General features: G+C 43.4%; 2 protein-coding genes across 5 annotated transcripts in view; one reads left to right on the forward strand and one right to left on the reverse strand.

Annotated features, from left to right (window-relative positions):
- XAF1 (XIAP associated factor 1) overlaps positions 1-837 on the reverse strand; it is an 11941-nt gene extending 11104 nt beyond the window's left edge. Inside the window, exon 1 of one of the 2 annotated variants that reach the window (XM_027698713.1) lies at positions 750-837. The gene's annotated coding sequence lies outside the window, so the exon portion shown is untranslated. The remainder of the gene's footprint in view (positions 1-749) is intronic. The other variant, XM_027698712.1, reaches the window with a different exon arrangement.
- SLC13A5 (solute carrier family 13 member 5) lies at positions 261-20570 on the forward strand. Of its 3 annotated transcripts, XM_027698707.1 has the most exons (14): positions 264-1765; positions 5137-5237; positions 6486-6593; positions 8863-8991; positions 9751-9887; positions 10304-10518; positions 11839-12010; positions 12627-12749; positions 13280-13492; positions 14140-14261; positions 14527-14645; positions 15889-16050; positions 17028-17165; positions 17953-20570. In XM_027698707.1, exons 3-14 carry the CDS (start codon positions 6489-6491, stop codon positions 18079-18081), a joined length of 1764 nt encoding a protein of 587 aa, XP_027554508.1. In that variant the 5' UTR covers positions 264-1765; positions 5137-5237; positions 6486-6488; the 3' UTR covers positions 18082-20570. The 3 variants fall into 3 exon arrangements, with proteins under 3 accessions (XP_027554511.1, XP_027554508.1, XP_027554510.1); XM_027698710.1 differs by lacking the exon at positions 14527-14645 and having other exon boundaries at positions 261-1765; positions 17953-18066; XM_027698709.1 differs by lacking the exon at positions 6486-6593 and having other exon boundaries at positions 265-1765.
- Positions 20571-25369: the final 4799 nt, after the last annotated feature.

Consider the following 25369-nt stretch of genomic DNA (forward strand, 5'->3'; position numbering starts at 1 on the left):
CTGGGCACGGCCCTGCCCTCAGCACCGGAGCACGGCCCTGCCCTCACAACCTGGGCACGGCCCTGCCCTCACCACCCGGGCACGGCTCCTGCCCTCACCACCCGGGCACGGCCCTGCCCTCACCACCCGGGCACGGCCCTGCCCTCAGCACCGGAGTACGGCCCTGCCCTCACAACCCGGGCACGGCCCCTGCCCTCACAACCTGGGCATGGCCGCATCCCCCGCCCGCGGGCCCTGAGTAGGGGCCTGAGGGTCCGTCCGGGCCGCAGCGCTGAGGGCAGGGCCACGAGGCGCTCCCTTCGCCTCCTGAGGGATGGTCACGGTGGTATCCGGCCCCACTGACCCACCTTGGCCTCCCTGGGACAGTGCTGCCTCCCTCGGACAGAACCAGCCAGCTCGTGGGAGGAGGTGTTCGCCTTCCATCACAACGGGGGAGGAACCCAGCGCCGGCCGCCCCTCCCCGAGCCCCAGCAGGTCCCCAGGCCTCTCTGCTTCCCCAGGGCATCAAAGGGCATCAGCACTTCAGGGCATCAAAGTACGTGCCAGGTGAAATTTCCAACCTCTGTTTCCTTCCTGGGGACACTCTGCTGTGGTTGGGATGGACCGACAGCACCAGAGGCCGCAGGAGCAGCGGGTCCTGTCTCTTGCTGGACCTCAGCATTGCATTTTTACATAGAAAATTTTAGAAGAAATACAAGTTAGAGAGAAAAATAAACAGAACTTCACGTTTTCAACGCCACTACCAGTACCTTCAGGACTTTCTGATGGAAGGCCAAGCATTTGTGTACCTGCTGCTACAACTGATCCCTTCCAGCTGTATGATAAGCACCATCTCTGATGTGACAGACCCTGCCCAGTGTGGAAAAATTATATACAGGAGATGCAGAAAATATGAACTGACCTTCTTAGTCTTTGAAATTGGGGCAATAATATTAATTCTTCCACTTTGCAGAGGTATTGGAAAGAATAATTCACTAGTCTTTGCATAATGTATCAGATAGATATGCTATAGACAACAGCTGTCACAAATGTTACTCAGAAATTAGTGTGGTTCATTTCCCATCTAAACAAGCCCCTTCTGTCCCCCATCTTTCTCTGGAAAAAATGAAAAAAGGAGCGCAATAAACCATTATTAGATCTGGGAATAATGAGTGTTTATCTGGATTTTGTAACACAAATTATGTAATGAAGCAGAGAAAAGGCTTTTGAAAAAATATGTTAATGAGATGGCAGCTAAGGGAGAGGTTACAGAGCTGCCAATTCTGAATCAAATTTTAATGTGATTTTCTTCTGGATCTTTTTTTCTTTTGTCATCATTAGCCTGCAGAGCACTTGAAAGTGGTTTAAGGCTTCATGCAAACTATGCAGGACCAATTCTAGGTCAAGAAAGCCTGATCAGCAACACACACTGACTGAGAAAACCCCACTGACTCAAAATTCATAATGAGGGCTTTTATGTAGAAAGTTGTTGGGCACAGGGATTGTGCTGAAAGGACTGTTCGTTCAGAGTCTCAAGAGCTTTTCTTGGAAAAATATCAGATGCTCCACTGGGAGCTTAGTTGAAAGCTACTCCTGAGCAGCACAGTGGACTGCCAGTAGCTGGGAAAGCCTGATTGGAGGGAAAATGGAGAGCAATGAAACAGTGGTTTTCTCTGAATGCCGGCAATAACTCTATCCATTTAAATTCTGTGTAAACCTTCCAGTACATAACATTACTGTACGAGACCTCCTCTAGGCATCTTTTCAAGGCAAACATCACACAGAGGTAAGTTCTGAGCTGGTTATTTTTTAAATGATTTTCAAAAGCTTAAGGAGAAACACTTCTTTTTCTTTTAAGTCCTAGAATGTCTCAGGGTCAGTTGTTTTAATTTTTGTTTCTCAGCATCAAGTATGATATGTCTTACAGTCCTTGTTTAATTTAATTTTGTTAAAACTTCTGTACCTCTGGGTACATGAGCTTGCAACATGAAAGAACTTTAAAAAGAATGTGAGGAGAATTTTTATTGTGAGAAGGAGTAGCAGTTATCTAGGTCAAATGGACTGCTTTAGAACAAGCAAACTGTACTTGTATGCTTGGGCAGCATTTGAATTAGAGGCAGAAAATATGTCTATCTATAATTAAATGAACCAGCTGCTGCCTGTAAAGCCTTCTTGGCAGCAATAACTGGAGTAACTGGGATAATTGGCTTGTAGTGAGTGCGATATATCAGAAAAGCAGCTTCTCAGGAATGAACTAAACTATAACAAAATCTTTATTTTCCAATTTTTCCACCTGGACTGATGACCCTGGAATTCCTACCTTCCAAGTGAATTGATTTCTAGTCCCTTTCTAATAACCCAAAAAATGCAGGTCACCCTTTTTTAACTAGTCTTCAGCAGTGTCCCATTTCCAAATAGAACTCAGCAGTGGTTCATATCATTGACTCTGGTATCTGAAGTACAAAAGGGAAGATTGCAAGACTCTGTGTATGGTTTGACAATGCTGTCAGGTTCATGTAGGCATTTGCTGTCTTGAAAGGTGCGGCTGTTCCTGTCCCAGCTGTTCCTGTGCCCAGCCATAAGTGGCCCATTCTCTCGAGCTGGCTCTGGTGCTCACTGAACTGAACCTACTCACCTCACTAACAGCAGAAAAATGTTCTGCTTTCTTTGTCAAGTTAAATCGAATAAGCCCCAAAGCCACCAGTTGAGAAATGGCAAGAAGGCCAGGGCAGGTTAGTGTCAGTGAGCCACAAGATGGGCTTGGCACTGTTACTCTAACCCTTGGTTCTTGGCATACTTCAAAATACCTGTGTTTATTAGGGCAGCAAACAGCAAATGGGAGTAGTGGTGTCTAGCAACCAGGAAAAGGGATTTCAGGTACAAGAGACCTGATTCAGCTCCTGGTTACAACTCATGTTATCACCCATGCCTAAGCCTCTTTGTAACACAAAGATTTGAGTTCCTTTGTAAACTGATTTGAAATTTACTACCAAGAAGAACAAGAGCAGCACATTGTTCAGCACAAGGATATCAAAATTTGGCCCAAAGGCTGCTAGAAGCAAAATGGTGTCTGCAATCAAAAGCTAATTTTACCCACTGCCTTTAAAGCAGTTGTCAAAGCCACTGCTGTCTGCTATATTCAGAGCAGTACTGACTGGAGGAAAGGATCCCTTTCTCTTGAAAGCCTGAAGTTAGTGCTCAATTAGCATGAGCTGAATTTCAGGCTGTGGGAGGTTTTTGTTTGAATGCTCTTTGGACCACCTAAAACTCCTCCTGGACGTTTTGCGAGCACAGAGGCTCTCTGCAGCTCCCTTCTGCCTGGCTGTCAGACCTGTCTGTAAAGCAAACAGCCAAAGCTTTGTCCATCTTCTTCTTCTTGGCACAGTGAAGAGGAAGCTCATCGTCAAATTACGTGAAAGAGCTGCCATTCCTGTAGCACACTCATGTCCAGCCAGTGCCAAATGCAGCTCAGTTGTAAGCATATTTTGAGGGAAATGGGGAACAGCTGGGATACTTGCCAAATGGAACATGCTTCTCCATGCTTCTCTCTGCTGGTGCAGGCTGATCTCTTAGAGCCATGCCCAGTCTCAGCCTATACTGTAAAGCCCTCTTTTACCCATCTTGATTATGCATTGCACAACTTTCCCACCTCTTTATCTGAATGTAGATGTCTTCTCTCTTGTCCTCACTCAGTATTCTTTTTCCTGCCTGTGTTGTTGCAGTTTGCCATAATACATGATTATGTGGTTCTAACATCTGGATTCAGTCAACTTCTCACTCTCCTGGTTCTTACAGTAGAACATGAATTGACACATGTAAACCTCCAGTGGTTTATAAAATATTGATGGATGTATCTTAAATATGAAGTGTGCAGTGGCAGGATGGCTTGAACAAGGTGGTATCAAGGTCAGAATTTACCTTTCAGGTTTACAGGTTCAGTTCAGTGCAGGACCTTGTCTTTGCTGCTCTGCCTCAGCCAGCTGCTGTGATTGGTTTTAGCTGAATTCCTAGCAGACTTCCACAGGAATTGTAGTTGGCACTAATTCAATTTCTTCTCATCCGTCAGCACTGATGTTGTTCATGAAGAGATATTCCACATGCACTCCAATAAACCAACCTGCTCTCCTCCTGAAGCAAACCTCTAGAAAAGGAGCCTACTTTACCAAAGAAATAAAGAAGTAAAAGTTGCTCATTTCCATGTACCCACTTGAGATTTCTCCCCACTACTGCTTTAATCAAATGCCTTAAATTTAAAGTTTCTAAAGGCAGCTCATCAGTGCTGGTCTTCATTCATGAAAAGATAACAATTGCTTAGTTTAGGACCTGGATCTCAGATAAAAAATGCTCAAATAAAGAAAATCTAGGCATGCTATCTTTCAAATCTGAACTCAGTGTTTTTCCTAGATCTCTCTCTCTTTCAACTGGTATTAACCACGCAGCTCTGCCAGAAGCATTGGGAAGTGGGTATGTATCTGTAAGGGTCAAGTACTTACTGGTCTTGATTGACACCTCCCCATTTCCCTCCTTTGCTCCTTCCTTTCTGGTCTGTAATCTCTTGGGAGGCCTGCACCATCTTCTCATCCCTGTCCTAAGTCAGCTGATCATAAGAAACCCAGGGACCAACGCCTCTCCCTTTGTCCCAAAAGTACACCCTTTGCTGGTGTGGTGCTCCATGAGCATCAGCAGGGGGTACCCATTACCTTTCAGTGTGATTCCCTGTTACTCAGATCCTGGTTCTTTTCTGTGAGTCTTTTTCTGATTTGTTCCATATTATTGGAAGTACTTTGCCTGGCACACTGAAGGCAAGTTTGCAATAATTCTGCACAATAAGAAGATATCGATTCCCTTTTCTGTATTTGACAAAAAAGGACTGAGGCATGAGTTAGCTAATTGAACTGCCCCCAGGAGTCCTTAGTTTCATCCCCAGGTACAGCAAGCAAGTCTCTTTTCACAGGATTATTCTATCTAAAGGTATCAACACATTTGTTGCCTTTCTTTTCTTTTTTTTTTTTTTTGCACTGCATCATATTGAAATGAGAAGACAACAAATCATGTTTGCGCTGCTCTATCAGAGTGAACCCCAGTACAACTCCTTTAGAGCTAACTATTTGCATTTTCTTGTGTAAGTGTTTGTAGTCCTTTTTCTTTTTTGACTAGGAACCATTTTTTCATTGGAGATTGGCCACAGGAATGCAAGTTTTGGCTGATTCCCCACTTTCTGCTAGACTTTGCACTGGTGTGAAGTTTCCTCTGTGTTGGTAAGTTACCCAAAGGGACTGCTGCAAAAGGTTTGAAGATTTGGAATCTGTCCAGATCCGGTTGGCTACTGTTTTCCTTAGTGGGCATTCACTGCTTTTATAAATGAACAGTAACATTGGAGTGTCTTGTTTTGAACTTCTGTCACTCAAGTTCCTCTGGTCAGCAGAGGACAAATAGTGCAAGCTGTAGTCAGAGCTCCCTCATTACTTGCTGTGGAATCTGAAATTCTTTATTTCAGTGATAACTGCTTGGTAAGGCTGTATGTAGAGGCTGTGGATCAAATTGTTGAGATATGATTTATGCTGACTTCAGTTTCAGGTGGCTGTTGACATCCCAGAAGCAGAGCCTAAAATATCAACACTTTGTTTGTCCTTAGTCTAGTTTCCAGTCCCTCCAGTTGTTCCTTTCTGCCTTCACGATAGCACTGGCCAACCTGTCAGTAGGGCCATCCCTTCAGTTTCCGAGGCTGCACTGTAGACAAAGTCACTGAATTCAACAACATTAAAAACAACCTTTCAAGTTAACCTTTCTGGGTTATTTTTAACCCACATCCAGACGCACAATACCTCACAAAATAATAACGAAACACAGCCATGCATGCCTGCACAGACCTTTGTTTTGGGGAGACCTCCAATGTGGTTTTAACTCTCAATTTCCCTAAAGGAGCTCAGTCCTTCCTCACCACTGTGTGAATGATCGAGGGACGATCCTCCCGTGGCGCCTCCAGCACCTCCCGAACGTCCAGTGTCAGCACTTCGGTCCCTGCTCACGATGTGCGAATCCGTGCTGGCTGACACCTTTCTGTGGGCGCTGTGAGCAGGGAGATCGTTCTTAAAACATTCTCCCGACTGGTGTGGTAGCTGACACACAGCCATTGAGCAGCTTTCCTTGGCATGGAGGGGCTGCAGAAGCCCCGCACGGAGGTGGCCGTAAGGGAGGGGGTCCGGGACCGGTCCCGCGCCGTGACCCGGGGCCCCGGGCAGGGGGAGCGGCTCGGAGCGGGGCCGGGGTGCTCAGGGCGCTCGGAGCGGGGCCGGGGTGCTCAGGGCGCTCGGAGCGGGGCCGGGGCGCTCGGGGCGGCTCGTTCTTTGCCGGGCCGTGCCCGCAGCGTTGCCCGGGGCCGCCCCCGGCGGGGCGGGCGGGCCGTGTCGCCCCCCGCCGTGTCCCTCCCGTCCCTCCCGCCCCGTACTTAAGGCGGCGGCGGCGGGCGCTGCTCCCGCTGCCGTCCTGACCGTGTCACCCCACAGAACATGGCCCCGACGTGCTTGCGGCCCCTGCTGCGGTACCGCTCCTTCGCCATCCTCTTCCTCACGCCGCTGCTGCTGCTGCCGCTGCCGCTCGCTGTGTCCACGCGGGTAAGTGCCTGAGGGGTCCTTGCCCTGCTGCCCCCCAGGAGATCCCACTCTGCCCTCGGCGCCTGGCGCTGCTCCCACGGACCCAACCCATTAGTGCAATTAGAGGCAATTCATTTTGGGCCAAGACAAATCCACGCGTTAAGTGGCCGGCGCGTTTGGAACTGTGTCTTGTGTTCTCTCGAAGCAGTGGCAGTGGGATGGAGGGCAGGAGTGCGTTCCCCAGCTCTGCTGAGGCGTTGGTACTCTGACCATTTTACTTGGTGGCGTTCTCCATCCTGGTGCAGTCGGAAGCTGGCGATGTGTGTATGCACTGATGAGGGTTTCAAATGCCCTGTTCTCCAATTCACATCCTTCTTACACCAGGGATGGCAATAGCACAACTCCTTTGCATTCAGTGGAGTTATGCCAGCATAACATTGAAATAACCCGGTGAAGAGTTTGAACTTCAGTATCCTGTAGCCTTCTTGACCAAATGTGAAAGCTCTGTTTGCAGTATTTTAGCCTACTAGAGCTTTGGAGGCTATTCTAATGCTCAAAACAGCCTTTCTGAGCGACTTGTGTTGCTCTCTGTTTTAAAGTACAGGAAAATTTAATGTGTGTTTATAAACCAAATTGCCATCCCTTTGGTTTACCTTTCTAAGTAATATCAGCCCTGCCTTTCAGTTGAATGATGGTGCTTTATAGAACAAGGAATTCATGACTGTTAAGCTCTACTTTGGCCAAAACTAGGAAAGATAATTTCCCTAAAACAATTAAGTATGTCTTCAGTTTACAAGTGTTTGTAGGCATATTGTGTTACCAGTCTAATCTGAGAAATGACAGTATTTCATAACAGGGGAGTAACATTCTGTCACTGACTGCCTTTTGATCTCTCAGCGAGGAGGCAGGTCACTCTACAGTTGATACAAAACACCAAAGAAACATTCTGTGACTGTTCTGGTAAATCATAGGCAGATATAGGCATAAATACAAACATATATTTAATTCCAAATGTTTGGTTGTTTGAATTGGCCGTGGTTGTTGGAGTTAATTTATAAGCATGGTTGTATTTTTGAACTTCACATAAATTATTTACTCTCTACTCTCTAAGACCAGTGTTCCTTCTCTGTTGTGAATTTTATTCACTTACAGTTGTTTATCTGTCTTTAATATTGGCAACAGTTTACCCACAGTCAGTTCTAGCCCTGAGTTATTGCAATACAACATAAATTCATGAGCTCACCTTGTATATATAAAGGGAAGAGTTTTCCTTGGGATCTATCTGATATCTTTTCATTTCTGAATAATTTTTTTTCAAAACTTTTTTTTTTTTTGTGCTGTAAGTAATCTCCTGGAAACCTGACAGAAAAAAAATCAAATTTCTTATGAAGGCTGTTTTCTGGTTCTTAAACTTCTCAACAAAATGAAAGAAAATGCAGCCCTATATATAAATATCACCTGACAGTAGTTTTTAAATGTCACTGTCACACCATTTATTTTAGCAATAAAGTCCCATTTGTTGTATTAGAATAAAATCCTATAAACACATGCTGTAAATATGAGCAAATACCGGACTACAGAACACTGACTTCAGCTTTCAAACAGTTCACTGTTAGCTAATGAATGCTTGCTTCTCCCAACAATTTTGAGAGTACAAACCAAGGAAGGCTGCGCTACAGAAATGCCTGATCAAGAGTCCGAAAAGACAGGTTGCAACAATTCTAATCTAGGGAATCCCCTTAGCAGGTAAGCACAGTATGACTTAGGAAAGTAATTAAATACCTGTAACGTACTTAGTTACCAAAAAAACCCCAAACTTTTATTTTAAGAGTTACTTTAAAAAGCTACGAACATGGACACACCTCAAAGACTTGTGAATTTCAGGCAAGCTAATCATCCACAATGGGAAATTTGGCCATCCATTTAAAAATAATTAACTCACTATTGCTGTTCTTGGCTCCTAGAAGTGAAATCTGCTGACCTCAACTGCCAGGAGGTAATTGCACATGGCAAACTATGCACTTACCTAGTTGTGGAAGGTTTGTTTTTCTCACACCATTTATTTTGTGTGGATGGATTAAAACAAACACTATGTCTTCTTTGTCAAAAAGATCTTTTTATACAAGTGACTTCAGAATGTGGTTTAAAAGCACAAGTTTAAATCCTCATTCAGCATAACTTGTCAAGCTGCAGACAGTGTAGTGTGTGAGCCCCTTTTAAGAGCTACCGGTGTGTTTCTTATCTTTAAAAATGGTTTTTATGCTTAAATGTGTCTTCTGTTATGTTTCAGGAGGCCAGATGTGCATATATCATCATCATCATGGCTGTGTATTGGTGCACTGAAGTGATCCCCCTGGCTGTCACTTCCCTCATGCCAGTGGTATTTTTCCCTCTGCTTGGAGTTCAGAGCTCTAAATCAGTAAGGAACTCACTAAATCCAGCTCTGATACAGGGAAATCCAGTGCTCTGATCCCTCATCAATATTTAGCCAACAAGTCTGTATTAGTGTTCAGGGTTCTTGTATAGGAAGATGCTGAACTAAATACACATTTGCCCAAAATGTTAAGAGTGGGGTGCTTGAGTTGGTAGAGGGGAGGGTCTGTTTTGGGCGTGGATCCTGCTGGAGAGCATCCCACTAGTGCCAGGAGTTTATGTGTTCGTATCCCATCCCATGAGAGAGCAGTGCAGACAGATAGATCCTCTGGGAGATCTCAAAATGCATGGGACAAACTTCTGACAGGATAGACAGTGTGGTGCCAGCAGGTATGCTGTGTCCTCAGCTCATCCTGGGCTGTTTCCAAGTTCTGTAGCCCAGGTCACTACTGACCAACAAGCTGGTAAAGGCAGGTATGGTTGCTAAACGTGCTGAGAAACCGCTTTGGAGCTCAGTGTTTCTGGCACCTACACCATACTTTCAGCCCCAGCAATGTTTTAAGAAACTGTTGTGCTTTTGTACAGTGATGCACAAAGAGCCTTTGCACAGACAGTTCAGCATTTACACAGGGGATTAAGGGTTCAGGAAACTGCAGGGAGCTCTGAGGCTGCAGCTGCGTCTTCTGCCAGTGTTGGATGGGGCCTGGTCTAGTCCGTGGCTTTGAGAGGATGGAAGGCAAAATGTACTAGTGAAGCAAGCAAGAGGCAACATTTGGGCCCCTGACTTCCCTTTTCTGTCTTTCAGGTGTGCTTGCAGTACCTCAATGACACAAACATGCTCTTCGTTGGAGGGCTGATTGTTGCAATTTCTGTTGAACAGTGGAATCTTCACAAAAGGATTGCGCTGAGAGTCCTTCTGATTCTTGGCGTGAGACCTGCACTGTAAGAGTATTAAATTTCTTCTTTTTTTCCTTTTGTCAATTTAGCAGAGGCCTAGGAATGGTGTTTAACCATCAGCAGAGGAAGGATCCTTCAAGAATCTCTTTAGCTGCACTTGCACAGAGTTTCCAGAGGTGAAGTCTAGCAAGAGGAACAGTTTATTTGTCCTTAAGCCAAAACCAGTATCTGACTATATTGTCGAGGCTTCCCACTGGGGACAAAATTATGACAGTCTGAATCATTCACTGGGATTCCTTCAGTGAAGGTGGCAGAGCTGTCCTTGAAGGGAATCTGGTCCTGTTCTCTATTACTGGATGCTGCACACATCCCCATTTGGGCTCTGCTCTCCAAATTACAGTGACTACAAGCAGTGTCTGTTTGCTTTCTCCTTTCTCCTCTGCCTGTTTCTCTCTTTTCAGCCTCATGCTGGGATTTATGATAGTCACTGCCTTCCTGTCCATGTGGATAAGTAACACAGCCACCACTGCCATGATGGTTCCCATTGTCCAGGCTGTCCTGGATCAAATGGACAACACAGAGTATGATGTGACCATGATGGAACAAGCAACTGGGCAAACAAATACAGTGATTGAGCTGGAGGAAAAGAGCACATCAGATCCCACTGCAGTGTCTGGTAAGGGCCTGCTCACCAATGAGCTGATGCTACTGAACTTACTACACTCACAGTTCCTGAACCTAGAAGGAGTGCTTGGTACCTTTTCCAAGGGAAGAGGATGGTAACCTGACTGAAAACCCCTAATACATGACATTTAGGTTTTACAAAATAGCTTCAATTTTGGTGGCTACCATTTTGTTATACTAGTGCTAGATCCCAGACAGATTGTTATGTTCTTTCCTTCGAGCTGGAGTCATTCTCCCAGAATTTCCCTAGACTTAACTGTCTGCTCAGGGAAGTGAAAAACATATCCTGTGGGAAATAACCATCCAAACCCCCAGAATCCCACTTTCTAAATATTGTGATTATCAGTGGGGATTCAGCTTCCAAGCCACATGTAGGAATATTTGAAAAAAAAATGTAAACACAGCCTATTTTGATTCTAGGGTAATAAATATCTCTTTATTGACCAGACTGTGTGTGGAGGTGGGGAGAAGAAAGAGGACTACTTTAAAAGCCACATGGAAAAGAGTAGCTGGTGTAATTTGACTCACAGTAGACTGACTGCTCTTTGGAACACTTTAAAGTGTGATCTTACCCCTGATGCTTGTTTCCTCAAGGTCCTCTGCCAATGCCATGGTTCTGCAGTAGATTTCATTCCATTTGAACCATGTGCACAAACTCAGTCCCTCTCATTTCACTGGTCTGCTGTGCTGTTACAGAGGGCTGTATTATTAAATATGATTAAAGATCAGATCTCAAGTGTAGTGAAGGTAATAAGTGTGTGCAAAAAATACCCTTTGGTATTGTTGAATTGGTTGTAATTGCCATAAATTCTTTGTCCTGCTCCATTAGTCCAGTCAGACTTCAAGATTAGAGAACAATGGACACAGCAGCACAGTTTCACTGTTACTGTAAACTGATGTGACATATTGATTAAGTTAATGCCAAGCAAGAATTTGGTTTTCAGTGGTTTTTTTCCCTGCCCATATTCATAACTGTTAAAGCCAGTTGGATTCTTACTGTGGCATTGGGAATGGTTCCAGTGACTACAATATCTGGCTGGTTGTAAGCCTCTCTGTGAAACAGGAAATAACTGCTGAGGAACCGTGACACTGAAGTGGACAATAGCATCCTTGGATCACGTAGATCCAGGCTGCCAGCCTCTCTCTTTAGCTCCTCATGAACGTGAATCCAAAGTATTTAGTGACATATCTGTGGTTTCTTTAATTAAAATAAATAGCATATACAAACTGGAAGCACTGAGCCTGCAGACCCTATTCTGAATTCTCTGCCTCCCCAACTTTACCTCAGGCAAGTTGTGTTCTTTATGTCTAGTCGTAGGCAATGGACAAGTCCCTGATGACCCCAGATCTTCTGAGGAGAAGAAGATGCGGAAGCGGATATGCAAGGGAATGACACTGTGTGTGTGCTATGCTGCCAGCATTGGAGGAACTGCAACACTCACTGGGACAGGACCGAACATGGTCCTCAAGGGCCAGATGAATCAGTGAGTCATTCTTGCTGCTTCTTTTAGTTATACTATTATACTGTTTCTGTGACCAACTGGCTGGTCTGAGATAGCAATTTCAGTTGTAAACTTTAGGCATTAAGTTGAGGAACTGAGAGTGAGAAATGTGTATGAAGTGTTGGATCTCTTCTTTTTGCTTCAGCATCTTTTAAAAGGTAGCTGGAAGTTTGCTATTGATGTTCTCCCTCCGATTGTTATTAGCAGACACAGGGAAGAGCAAAAGTTTGTGTTCTTAAAACACTGGTTTCATTCTTTCAGGCCAACTAGCAACTTTGTCTTCTATTGAAGGGAGCAGAAGTTCAGGTATTAATTCAGGAAATTAATTTTTAGGAAAGACATTTCTTGCTCTCCTATTACAATGGATTGGGAGGAAGAAAGAATATCCTGTCTTGGAATAAATAAGCAGGCATGTTGGAAGTGGAAGGTACCTAGAATGTATAGGACATCTTTCAGCCACACTTATCTTACTGAGACCTAAAATATCAACATGAGCTCCTATATGTATCAAAGTACAACACAGGGAAAACTGAGGATCATTAAAGGGAGAGTAGATTATGTTTTTTGACATTCATAGAGAAAGCACTTTTCATTTCAGGTTATATCCCAACAATAATGATGTTGTGAATTTTGCTTCCTGGTTTGGATTTGCATTCCCAAACATGATTCTGATGTTGGTGCTAGCTTGGCTTTGGTTACAGTGCTCCTTCATGGGACTCAAGTAAGTATTTGACTACGTGATAGTGTGTAAACCCCTCAGTAAGCTAGTGCAGATCAGTGAAACAAATGCACTGACAACTTATTATTTTTGTAGCACAGAACAGTTCCCTTTCACAGCAACTTTTGAGGTCTGGAAATGTTTTGTGTTCATGGGAGGTGCACTAAGGCAAAAGCTTTATACATTCTTAATCTTCAGACAGAATTGTCTGTTTGTTTTTTCATCTCACACCTGTGAATTTCAGCCCTGGGAGAGTTGGCATAGCTGGTTTGCAACTGTTGATTCAAACCTGAGTTTTTCATCCCAGGTTACTCCAAATTGGATAGAGACTGGCATCCATTCATTGACCTCATTCTCCTGTGAGAACTGGCATGTCCCCACCAAATACTTTGACACTGTTGTGATTTCTTTCTTTATGGCCTCTGCTGTAGTCTGTGTCTGTCCCCAAGAGTGACAGCTTCAGCGTGGCAAGCATGTTAAATCCCTCCAGTATGCTAATACTTACAGTATCTTCTTCTCCGTTTTTCTTAAAGCTTTAAAAAAAGCTGGGGCTGTGGGACAGAGAGAACTGCCAAAGAAAAAGCTGCATACAGTGTGCTGAAGGCAGAAATGAAGAAGTTGGGCCCTATCTCTTACGCTGAATTCAATGTCCTCCTCATGTTTGTATTGCTGGTGCTCTTGTGGTTTTCCAGACACCCAGGCTTTGTAAAAGGCTGGGCAACTAGGCTCTTCCCAGAAGGAGAAAAGTAAGTTTTTAGGTTTCTTTCCATCCTTTACCCTCTTGCTTGTGAATAAGATTAATTGATCTGTGGTTTGACAGTTTGTACTGGAGTGAAGGCTGGAGACTGGGAGATGGAGCAAGCTGAACCTTTTAAAGAGAAAATTCTGTAATGCTGGTCTCAGTCACACTGACATACACCTTGGTATTTTGTTTTGCATGAGCTTCAGTCAGCTGTGGTGGCAATATCACCTCTAACCAATACCTTAGAACTCACTGGAAAGTTGATTTTGTGCTTTGACTTCTTTGCATTGTGTGGCATGTTAAGGACATAAAATGCATGTTGGACCTGTCATTCAGGCCATTTCTTTACAGGTCTGTCTTTTGAGATACAGCTGTTGAATCTTGGCTTCAGCACAGAGAAGGAACCCTGCTCAAGGAGCCATTTTCATCTGGGACTCTGGTTATTAATGTGTATTGCAGCTCATTTCTTTTATTACTGTGTTTACATTCTGGCAGGTCTGAGAGACCCTCAGACATGGGCTAATGACCCGTTTTGCTCAAGTACCAGCCCCAAACAGGATGGCAAAGACCAGTGACTGGGATGCTGGAAGGCAGCCCTCTTCTAAGAGAAAGATGTCCATTTTCTAAGCTGTATTCTCTTTTCTTTGTTAGGTATATCACTGATTCTGCTCCTGCTGTGTTTATCGCCCTGCTACTGTTTATCCTTCCTGCTCATAGGCCCAAATTCATAGCATGGAATTCAAGCATGTCTGACCCTGAGCAGGCTGAAGAAGGTATTTAAAAGAGGGATTGCAACATTGTGAAACAGCTGGCCAGGTCAGCTAAGGAGGCAGAAACCTGCACTGGATTTGCATGCAGTTCTTAGAGCAGCTCACCTCCCTCACTTGTTGGCAAGTGAGGGTCCCTGCTCATGTGTGTTACCCTCACCCTGTGCAGGTTTCTCAGTAATGTGCATCTGCCCACTGGTATCTTATAGAACAGGAGACAAAGTGTCTTCACTCTCCTAAAAAATGTTCTACTTTTCATTTCTCACTTCAGATATAAAAAAGCCATTTTTATCAGCCCCGCTGCTAGACTGGAATGTGGTTCAGAGGAAGATGCCCTGGAGCATTGTGCTGCTGCTGGGAGGAGGTTTTGCTTTGGCTGATGCAAGTGCAGTATGTCCTGACTTCTGTTTTTCTCTGACTCAAAGGCGAACTTCCCTGGTTTGTTATCTAGTCCTGTATTACTGGGCATGCACCCAAAGCCAAACCCAGTAGAGATGTTCAGATCTGAAGGCAGATCTCAATTACCAAAAACTGTGAGGAGAGGTGAACGTTTGTGACTCTTTTTTGTGAATTTTTGTGCTCTGATCAAGTTTCTTTATTTTACCTCTTGGAGGCTGCCGAGTAGTTTGGATCTTCACTGGCTGGATGTCCAGAAAAGCATCCTTTCTTATTTCTGTAATCATCCCAATCCCAGCCCTGGCTAGAAAAATAGAAGTATAGATAACACTTGTAAGATTTTCAGACCCATTTGAGGTTTGTTCAAAAGTTATATATCTTCAGACTTAAACCGAAACTACTACTGAAGTGGTCAGAAAGAAAATCATTGTGGTAGGTATCTCCCAAAACTGTGTACAGTGAGGTTTCTTGAACTTCTTGTCAGTGGCTATTGCCAGGCTTCATTCCGTAAGCTCATGCTTTGATCCTGTATTCATAAATTCACAGAAAAGGCATCTGAATTCCCAAACAGGAAAGAATCTTGAGGTGAACCGTGTTGTTCCCTTCATCACTGCTAAAATGCATCTAAATCAAAGCAAACCTTAGCTATCAGCAGTGCCATGCTTTGGGGAAATTAATGTTCACGTCTAAGTTTTGTGCCTAATTAGGTTTAAACCATGGGGCAAACGAAAGCTCTAGGGCCTTACATTCATCTACATACATCACACATTAATTACTAAATCTCAGCAGCATTAGAAGCTGTCAAGTCAGAGGTTTTATAAGCTGTTTGAGTCAACTACTCCCTGTGTTCCTACAATAGAGCATTCGTACAGAATCATAATCTTCAGAAGCTATAGAAAAACATGCTAGGAAGCTTCTGGGTCATATATTAAGTATTTGCAATAGTCTCAGAAATAATTGTTTCTGTTTAGCAAAAAACCCATAATTTTATAACCAGAATGTGAGCAAGCTTCTTGGCTTCCAGAAGAATCAGCATAACGGGATTCAGTATTATGTCTAGCTGACAAAGAATTTCTTCTAGTGTTTGTGACAGATCATTGTACTTTCCTGGATGGTATTTATGTAATTCAGGACTCATTTAGAATTATTTTATAGGAATGTTGCACATAACATGACTTCCCTGTTCGTGAGTCAGGGGTTCTCAACCTCACTGAAATCCCCCTTTTTTTCTTGTCAGAACTCTGGGCTCTCAGCTTGGCTGGGTCATCAAATGACTCCTCTGGGATCTATCCCCCCCTGGGCCATTGCAACAGTGCTGTCGCTGATTATTGCTGTGTTCACCGAGTGCACCAGCAACGTCGCCACGGCCACTCTCTTCCTGCCTGTCTTTTCATCCATGGTGAGATTACTTCCATCGTGTTATCCTGTCAGCTGGGAGATCAGAGTTAACCTGACAGTCTGGGTGGCAAAGCAATGTTACATTTATTGTCTTGGATGTTTCTTCGGTGTTTTCTCACTGAAAAGGAAGCCAGGTCATGAAGTGAGAGTCACTTTTTCGATACAGATCAGCAAACAGCAGTTACTTCTGGTCATTTTGCATTTGACCCATCAATTTAGAACTGCAAAAACACACACACACACACAACCCAAACCAAAACAAAATCCAGCACTTTCTGATCATGCCTTTGAATGATTCATCTTCACGTTTTTGTGCTAAAATACACAAAGTGGCAGGCCTGATTATGAGAAATGTGTCATTTCCCATAGGAAGCCAGAACAATTTTAAAACTTACATAGGAAAACCTGGTAAGTTTCACTGCCTTTTCTGAGTAGAATTCAAACTATAGCATAAAGGAAAAAATAGATTACTTTGTTCTTTAATTTGGAAAGTACAAGCACTTTATTCTAGACCAATTCATCACAATAAAATAACCCCAGTCAAGGTACTGAGCTATTAGTGACTTGAATTGGCACTTAAATTCTGAGTCCCACAGAGTTTATGTAAAGTCTAAGAGTGTCACTCCATGTGCCTAGTAATTATAATCCAATCCCTGTGTTCCCTGGCAAAAGGGTTGTTCGAGGTCAAAGAAAAGATTGTTGGATATATTTGACCAGAACTCCAAATTATATCATAGAGCAAAACAAACAACACGAAAGTATCAAGCCTTGTTTTTCAGTATTATGGGACAGGGAACAACAGCAAAGTTATCTTTAAGCACACTTGGATTTCAGAATAAAATGTTTGTAAATTACTCTGGTGATGTAATGCCAGGAAACAAAATGAGCCTGTGTGTCTCAATGGTCTGGGATCGATTGATCCTTTACGCTTTTCTTTTGAAAGACCTCCAGTGTGATATTCTCTCCATTTCTTTGCAGGCTACATCTGTCAAGATCCACCCTTTGTATGTTATGCTGCCTGGTACTCTCAGTGCTTCCTTTGCCTTCATGCTACCTGTTGCAACACCACCAAATGCAATAGTGTTTTCCTATGGCCACATCCGTGTTTTGGATATGGTAAGATGATAATTGCCTGGTCTCTTATCTGACACTCCCCACTGCCTTTATCCTAAAATCTGGTGAGAGTTTTATTTTCTTTGCCAAGTATTTCCAAAGTACTGAAAGCTCTTATGGGCTGTAACTACCACCCTATGCCCTTCTCTTCTGCAGTGTTAATATTGTGATAAAGATTTGTGTCTCTGAAGTGACAGTACTTTTCTCACAGGCTTTGGCAGACATACAGTGCAGCCCAAATGAAATGAAAAACTGACAAGTCACAGGTCTCTGAAACCTGAAGGGTTAAAGTGCAGGCAGTGCTCTGTAGTGTTCTGGGGCTTTGGGCAGAGTGTCTGAGGCTTTGTCTCCACTGGAGCTCAAAGCAGAAGGCAGCAATCAGGAGCCCTCAGCTCTGGCCCTCTGATTGCCTGCCAGACCACACAGGGCAGGTTCTGGGCGGAACACCCAAACATTGTTGGTTTTCTAACTGGAGACTTGAAGACGGCAGAAGCTGTTCTCTAACTAGTAAGAACAACTTGTTGTACATGCCTTAAAGCTCCTAGACTGGTTATATAGATAGCAAAGTGTTCAAAGGCTTTGCACAGTGTGTTCCCTGGTATATCCACCTAAGCAAGAGCATAAGGCAGTGGGTAAAATGGCTACTTTTGGGATTTATTTGACCATCTTTTTGTGTATGTACAAACAGGCCTTGCTTCAGTGTACTGTGCTGGTGTTTAGGTGTTGCTGGTTTGGACTTGCTGTGCTGATATTTGATTATTGTTGTTCGTTTGGACTTTTGTCCTCACAGGTTAGATCTGGAATAGTGATGAACATCATTGGAGTCTTCTGTGTCACACTGGCCATCAACACATGGGGAAGACCTATGTTTGAGCTGGACACATTCCCAGCCTGGGCAAACAGCACAATGAACCAGTGAACAGTGAAGAATTCATGTGATAAACAAGGAAAGCACCCTTAATGCTACTCCCTATTGCCCGAAGTCCTGTATAGAGTCTCATCACCACTTCAGATCCACTGTCAGGTGTTTGCTGCCTTCCAGCAGTTACACCTCAGTTCAGGCTTGACCCAACTCAAACTTACTCCAGTCATGCTGGAGCCAAAAGTGTTGTTCAGCTACACAACCCTAAGGAACATGTGTCTAGATCATAAGTATGATCACGTGATCCATTGTACCTCCAATCAAGGTCAAGAATTAGAATTTATTGAACTTTCCATAAAGAGAGGGGAGGCTGTTGTATCAAATGGTTTGAACTGTTGTATCACTGGCATGTACTTGTAAATCATTAGCATTGAACACTGCACTCAGGCAGGGGCTGAATATTCCTTGACTATTTCTTATATTCACAAGTCAGCAACCGTACAGAGAAATCACTGTGGTCACTTGTTTAGGGAAGGAGGGGTATGTTGCATTATGCTGTGTTATGTTTGAGTTAGGCCTCAGCCATGTGGTGGGATCCTTCCAAGTCAACATCCAACATGCTTTCTCTTGCCTTGTTTTCACTCCCAAATCTCACTGCATTTGGACACCTTTATGAGGGCTGAGATAACATAATTCTGTGCTGGTCATGATTCAGCTGATGTCTTGGGCAAGGATGCATTAAGGCTGACTCTGTGTTTCTTGCACTGTGGTACTGTCAGGGCCAGGAGCCTTTACCTCTCTCAGCCACAAATGTGGTTTCACATGCCAACTAGAGTTTTCTGAGTGCCAGCCTGGAGATGACCAGTGGCCTACAGGACTTCACACCTATTGCCAAAGTTCCTGGATTAGCCCCTGATGTGCCTTATTAATTAACTCTGGAATTTTGGAGTGGAGTCAAGACATGAGAAAGGCTCTAATTGATGACCTGGTAAAAATTTAGGGACCAGATGTTAAGGTTGTGCTGGCTGACAGCAATGGGAGTTGTTTTGTGTACTTTGGAATTCATATCTTGTGAGGAAAGTGTTTTGTAGCACCTCTTTATGCCATTTATGGAACTGAAGTAACCTACAGAATGATCATTATTGTGCTGGGTGTATTTTGTCAGTGGTACATGGATGCTTTTCGTTCAGCCCTGGAGGTGGAGGTGGGTGGGAGGTAAGGCAGTGTCTCATAGCAGAGAGATCTGTGGCTGTGACCTGAGTTCTGCTCCCAGACTTTCTGTGCAGCCCCATGCAAGTCAGTTCACCTCTTTTTGCCTATTTCCCCTCCTGAAGAAGATGTCATGGAACCTATCTACCTCACCAAGGTGGTGTGAGGACATAAGGGTCAAATTCTGCACCCACGGTGGTTTCCCACCTCATGATAAGGGGTGCAAGGTACAAGTTGTAGAATTATAGAATTCTGTCCAGAAGATCTGGCATATAGCATAGTAGTGTGTGTAGGATATTTAAATAGTTTTGTTATAAATGTGAATGTTCTTTATGGAACTGGAAAAATGTTCACATTTTTATCTAAAATTGACGAAAGTATTTATCCACAAAATGTCCAGGTGCTTTTCTAAGCAGAAAACTGCTTCAGCAATTGATTTCTGTGCCTTTATCTTCTGTGCTCTTTCAAGGTGCTAAGCACCATAAACTCTCCACTGAGTTGTTCCTGGGTGCCTCCAGTAGCTCCCTGTCTGGCTGCATGTGGTGCAGTCTCATACCTCTTCCAGGGAATGGTGGAGCATGTGGATAAACACAGTTCCACTTGCAGAGTGGCCAGGAAGAGGCCAGTTTTAGGGCCAGGAAGTGGCTTGGTCACTGATGTTTGTTACCACCTGAAACTTATCACAGTATTTGCTTGAAGAAAGTGAAACCAGGAACAGCTGAGCACCTTCTGTGCTTTAGCAGTCACCACTCAATGCTAATTTGCAGGTATCTAAACATGATTGAGAAAGGGACTTTTTCTGCCTTCTGATTGACTTTAAAGTGTGAGAACATATTACTGCTGCCAGGTACTCCGTGGTGCTTACTCTGCTCTGTTGCAGGTAAGGTACAGTGGAGCTTGCATAGGTGGGTGACACTCAGCTTGGCTATTTCAGTTCATGCAGACCCAAACTCCTCTAAAACCAGTTCCAGCTAAAAGCTGTAGGACGGACACTTCCCTGTCCTGTTTGCAGAAAGGAACATTCTGAAAGTTGCCCTCACCCCAGCTTCCCTCTGTTGCTGGGCAAGTAGGAAGCAAATGCTGTTTTCATCAACAGTCACACAGGGTGACTTAGTGTCAGGAGTGCTGGGCCAGGGGAAGCGTACATGTGCGGTAATAAAGAGTGTTGGGTTTATTGTAACTGGGATATATTTGATGTGTCACCTCTCTGTATACTGTTAATAGCAAAGGTTTCTTTTTGAGACACTTTTTTGACATCCTGTGATTGATTTGTATTTAATTTAAATGGGTGGGTTGCAGAATTAGAGCCTGGCAAATAAAAACTTCCTAGAACTGTCTCCTCTCTGGCATGGGTTTCCTGTGTAACACCATGGACCACTTGTTTCTGCATTAGCTTCCGCTGCAGCTTGGTGTTGCTCCAGGAAGATCCAGGAGGGTACACGCTGTGGTGAAGCACTGCAAAGCAGAGATTTGGACACCACTGTAAGTGTCTTCAGACCTGAATATCAATGGTTCCTTCTCTTTCCTCAGCTAAGTGATAACTCAAGTTTGCATCTCTGAAGATGTTCAGGTGGGACCAAATCAGGTGGCATACCCTGCAAACTGTCTCATTCATTTCAGAGTAAAGGATTATAAGAATCTAAGAAACACAATTAGTTTTTCAGAATTAATCTTGTACAAACTCTCCAGCATAACAGGCACAAACAGGCTTTTTTCAGTGTCAAGCATGCTTGGTGTCCTGTTCCAATGCCCTGAGTAAATACATTACCTACAATGGGCAGTGCAAGGACAATTGCTTTGTGACTGGAGCTCACTTACAGCCCCTTCCAGCGCTGCAGGACAAGTATCATGACAGACACTCGTCAGGCATGGCATTTATTTTATTGCCCATCAAAGGGTTATTGTTTTAAGTGCAGAAGTTTTGATAGTCCTAAGGTAGTGGCATAAAGGAATACCTTTGCACCCCACTTCAAAACATGCACCCTTAGTGCCCCCAAAGAACACGGGAGGATCCTCAGTTTGGGCTGTGTCAGGGCAGGTTACTCAGCCACCACGAGTGAGCAAACAGTTCCCATTTTCCCATCCTTGGACAGAGTGGGATTCCTCATGGTCAGTGGTTCTGTCAGCTGGCCAGCTGGCAGTGCCACCTCTAAGGAGCTAAATTAATGCTTTCCTACTTTCTGTTCACTCTCTCTAGATCCTTGGTTTGTCCTTTCTTCTCTGAAAATACCAAGTTGCTAAAGCTGTTTCTGCAACTGCTGAATGTCCCAGACCCCAAGAGTTGTGATCTGAGCTGCTGTCACATGGGGCTCCTCAGTCACGTACCTGTGTGCAGACCTGTTCCCACAATGTGACAGTGATTGGGAATGGTCCCATAATTGCGAATGAGCTCATGAAAGAGCAAACTACAGGAAAACATACAAAAGGAAGGCAAAGGTATTTCCTACCCATGTGTTGAACATCTAGATCTGTGGAGAGGAAAAACCTTTCAGCATTTTCTATATGATCTAGAAATCCTCAAGCTGAAAAAGGGTTCGGGTTGCTTGGTGTCATCCACTGAACTCCAAGCAGCAGGTGGTTCATTCCAGCTGAGTTCTGATCTCAGTTGAACTCAGTCTTTGGTTTATTCAGCCTTTGTTTTCCAGCTCAGGTGTGTTAACATTTGAAAGAGCAATAATCTGGTTGTAGCCAAAACCAACATTTGCTGACAAAGTTGGAATTGGACAGTTGGTGCAAATCATCCCAGAAAAAAAACAGATCACTGAATCAGTCCTAGCCAAAATCCTGCAGTGGTTCCTTGACACAGCACCTCTTCCTTTTTAGTAATGACATATTGTATACATTTTTACATACTTCACATTTCCCCCCCAAAAAAAAATGTCTGTGCTAAATATGGAAAGAAGTGGGTAGTAATGAATCCTGAGCACTTGGATCAAGTGAGAGTTTTCACAATGTTTTCCAGTGTGGGTGAGTAAACACGTGTTAGTCAGGGCTCAGTCTGACTGTGCCACTGAGAGCTCTTCAACATTTTGTGCCTTGTACCACAACCCCACCAGCCTGCTGCCAGACACTTGCTGGGCTCAGCATTGGTCTGCATGGTTTAATGGCAGGGTGCTGGTTCTCTTCTGTCCAGAAGAATCATCCCAGTGGCAGCTCTTCTGCCCCGGCTCAGACCTTCCCCTTTGTGTTTCTTTGCTGGCCCCTGTGTGAAGGGTCTGTGCCCAGGGAGGCCCTGGCATCACTGCAGACGTCTCTGTTGGACAGAGGACTTCTGAGGGAAGTGCAGCTCTCACCACTGGGAGCACAGAGGCGTTACCACGCTGCTCTGAGGTGAACAGGGACTGCTTAGTACAACCTTTGGTAGCTCTTTAAAACAGAGCTGACTATACTGACACTATTTTTTGCCATTTAGGTTTTTCTGGAGCACTAAGTCAATAGTTGTCCATTCATTGTGGTGTAAATGTAGGTTTACCTCTAGGACTGTAGATTCTGGCCATTAGAAAGAGACTGTTTCTTTTGTGAGAGAAAAGGTGTTACCCTTCTCCAGTTTACTTCAGTGCTTTATTTACCCACAAGAAATTACTTGCCTGTCTTATTTGGCATATGGAATTTCAATGAGTTTTTGTAAGCTGTTTCAGGTGAGAGTGTGAGCCTCATTACAGAGTTCATAAAACATTTTTTTTATAGACAAGCCATTTTCTTGAAGGAACTGAACGTTCCAGATACTAAGTCTAGTTTGTTGTAGTTTCCTTTGTGAGCTATTCTTTGTGAACAATAACTTGGGTTGGGTCTTAGCAAATATTTTAGAAAGCCAGTTGAAGACCAAATTTCCACCAGAAACAAAGTGAACAAAATCTTTCAGTTAATGAATGGTTATTTCTGGAGGAAGTTTCTATTTTACTTCAATATTTTGCCTTGGCTACACAGTCAGAAATCAGAAACTTGAGATTTTTTTTATTTTTGGGCACAACACTAAGCATAGTTATCCTTCAGTTGGGAAAACAGAATTTCCTCTGAAAAAAGGAGATGGGGATGAAGGGAATGGGGGGAACAGAACACAGGACACTTTAGCTCCTTTTTGAATAACAAACAATGGGGGAAAATCAAAATAAACTTTCCTGGGAACCTCCTCCACAAACAAAAAATTGTCTCATCCTGTCTCATTTCAGAGCTCATCTTTGACTGTTTTCATTCATATCTTTCTGCAGATATAAGTCTGATCAATACAGAGCAAATCTATGTCACCCGAGGAGACCTAAATTACACAGTTAAAGCCACCCTTCTGGGGTCTCATTTTGGGGAATAACTTCAGCCCTGTTTCAAAAGTGGTCAGATAAATAAATCGTTAATGTTTTGGGGGTGATCTTGGCCCAGCTCTTTGTTTTGTTTATTTATTTGTTGGTTTTATTTTGAGGTGACTTAAATTGATGATGACCAATACTTTGGGACTTAATTAGGTCCAGGAGTCCTCATGAAACACTTGTCAGATCTTTCCCAATCTATAAGTTTCCCTGCAGCAGCATCCTTTTGTGGGGGGTTATTTCACTTATTGCTCTGTGTTTGATTTGATCTGTCAGTAGATTGGGGGCTGCACAATAAAAAAGTCACGGAGATGGTCAGAATTCTGTCTCCTGAGTTACTTCATGTTACATAAGTTTGTGTTAGACATAATTCCAGCACGCTCTGCTGAGGGCCTGGCATTAAAGGTTACTAGCCTTGCCACAAGAGGTATATTTAGGTTTACTTCAAAAGGAATTCAGCACTTCTGTTTGCCCAAATTCTGTATAATCTTGCTCTAAGCACTGGCCGGTTGACTAGTGTGCAGCTAAAGAGAGGGTTTATATTCTTGCTAAATATTGATGTAGGCATCTGTGAAACTGTAACTGTTTGTGCACCACCTTTGCAATGACCAAGAATTAAAGTTATTTTCATCCTTAGTGGGTGAGGTTGTGGGTGACTGTACAGAATATTTAGTTTTACTTGCCAGCAGAAAGGAATCTCACTAATCATATTTCCATTATTGGAGACCACACCCTTTCAGCTCTCTTCTTTATAAAAGTCACTGTAGTGCTGGTCTATGTGAGCCTACCTATTAGTTTCAGCACCAAATTAACTATTTATTTCTTACTTGCTGAACACAGTCTAAACGTATTATAAAATAAAGGGGATGCATTTTTCATTAATTCCAAATTCATGCCAATGATTCCCTTAGTTTTATACGTAATTCTTTCTGGTGTTTTCCCTACACTCTTCTGCTCAGTGCCACCATAGAAGAGCTTAAAAATGAAACAGGGTAGAAAGTGGCTCAAATTGAAGTATTATTTGAAAAATTGCATAACAGTAATGCTAATCCAAAATATAATGAGAATAAGTGAAATTATGCATATCTATAACCATTATAGAATAGATAACACTTTATTGTTCTGCAAGCTTGTCCATGTATTTTGGACTTGGGAAGTTTTACATTCCTTCATTTCTGGTAATTAGTTGTTTCTGGCCTGCTCGGCACTCAATGGGTTAAGAGTTCCTTCAGATCAGGCCCCATATGTATCCTGGCTCCCTGCATAATTGTTTCCTTAGAGTACCTATGGAAGGGCTCCCAACAGCAGCAATACCTTTGGGAAGGTGTTCCTTACAGACCAGAGTTCTGGGGTCAATGCATATTGCTCCTGGCAAATGGCTGACTTCAAATTCACCTGCTGTCCAGGTATCCTATAGAAGCCTGATGTACTTTTAACCAACTTATTAATGAAAACATAAAATGCTTTCTGACACTCAACATTTAATCTTGAATATATCTTTGAATTCTAATGCTGTCTGAAGCTAGAGGAATACCACAGTCACAGAAGTACCTCTGCTGGTGTCTGCAATAAGGCAGTCTCTTTACACTATTTCACCCAATTTGCAGCTGCCTTGGATGGTGTTTGGCATCTGCAAATTAAGATGGTTCCACCATGACTGTCACTGGCTGGCTTTTGAAATGCACGTTACCTGGCGGTTCCTTGACCTCAAAAAACAGAACTCAGTGAAGAGTTAAGCCTTTAATTAAGTATGTTCTGACAATTGCTTTAGTCACTGAAAACTATGATCTTGTTTCTATTGACTTACAATTATAGCATTGGAGTAAAAAAATTGC

This window comes from Neopelma chrysocephalum, unplaced genomic scaffold (assembly GCF_003984885.1).
Source record: "Neopelma chrysocephalum unplaced genomic scaffold, ASM398488v2 Primary Assembly neopelma1_132, whole genome shotgun sequence".
Lineage (NCBI taxonomy): Eukaryota > Metazoa > Chordata > Aves > Passeriformes > Pipridae > Neopelma > Neopelma chrysocephalum.

What these genes read in the sequence shown, in the direction of transcription:
- SLC13A5 (XM_027698707.1), top strand. Translation starts at nt 6,489, where the DNA reads ATGGCCCCGACGTGCTTGCGGCCCCTGCTGCGGTACCGCTCCTTCGCC. An exon ending in TGCTCCTTCATGGGACTCAA is followed by an intron (nt 12,750 to 13,279) that starts GTAAGTATTTGA and finishes TTTTTCTTAAAG; the next exon opens with CTTTAAAAAAAGCTGGGGCT. An exon ending in CCCTGAGCAGGCTGAAGAAG is followed by an intron (nt 14,262 to 14,526) that starts GTATTTAAAAGA and finishes TTCTCACTTCAG; the next exon opens with ATATAAAAAAGCCATTTTTA.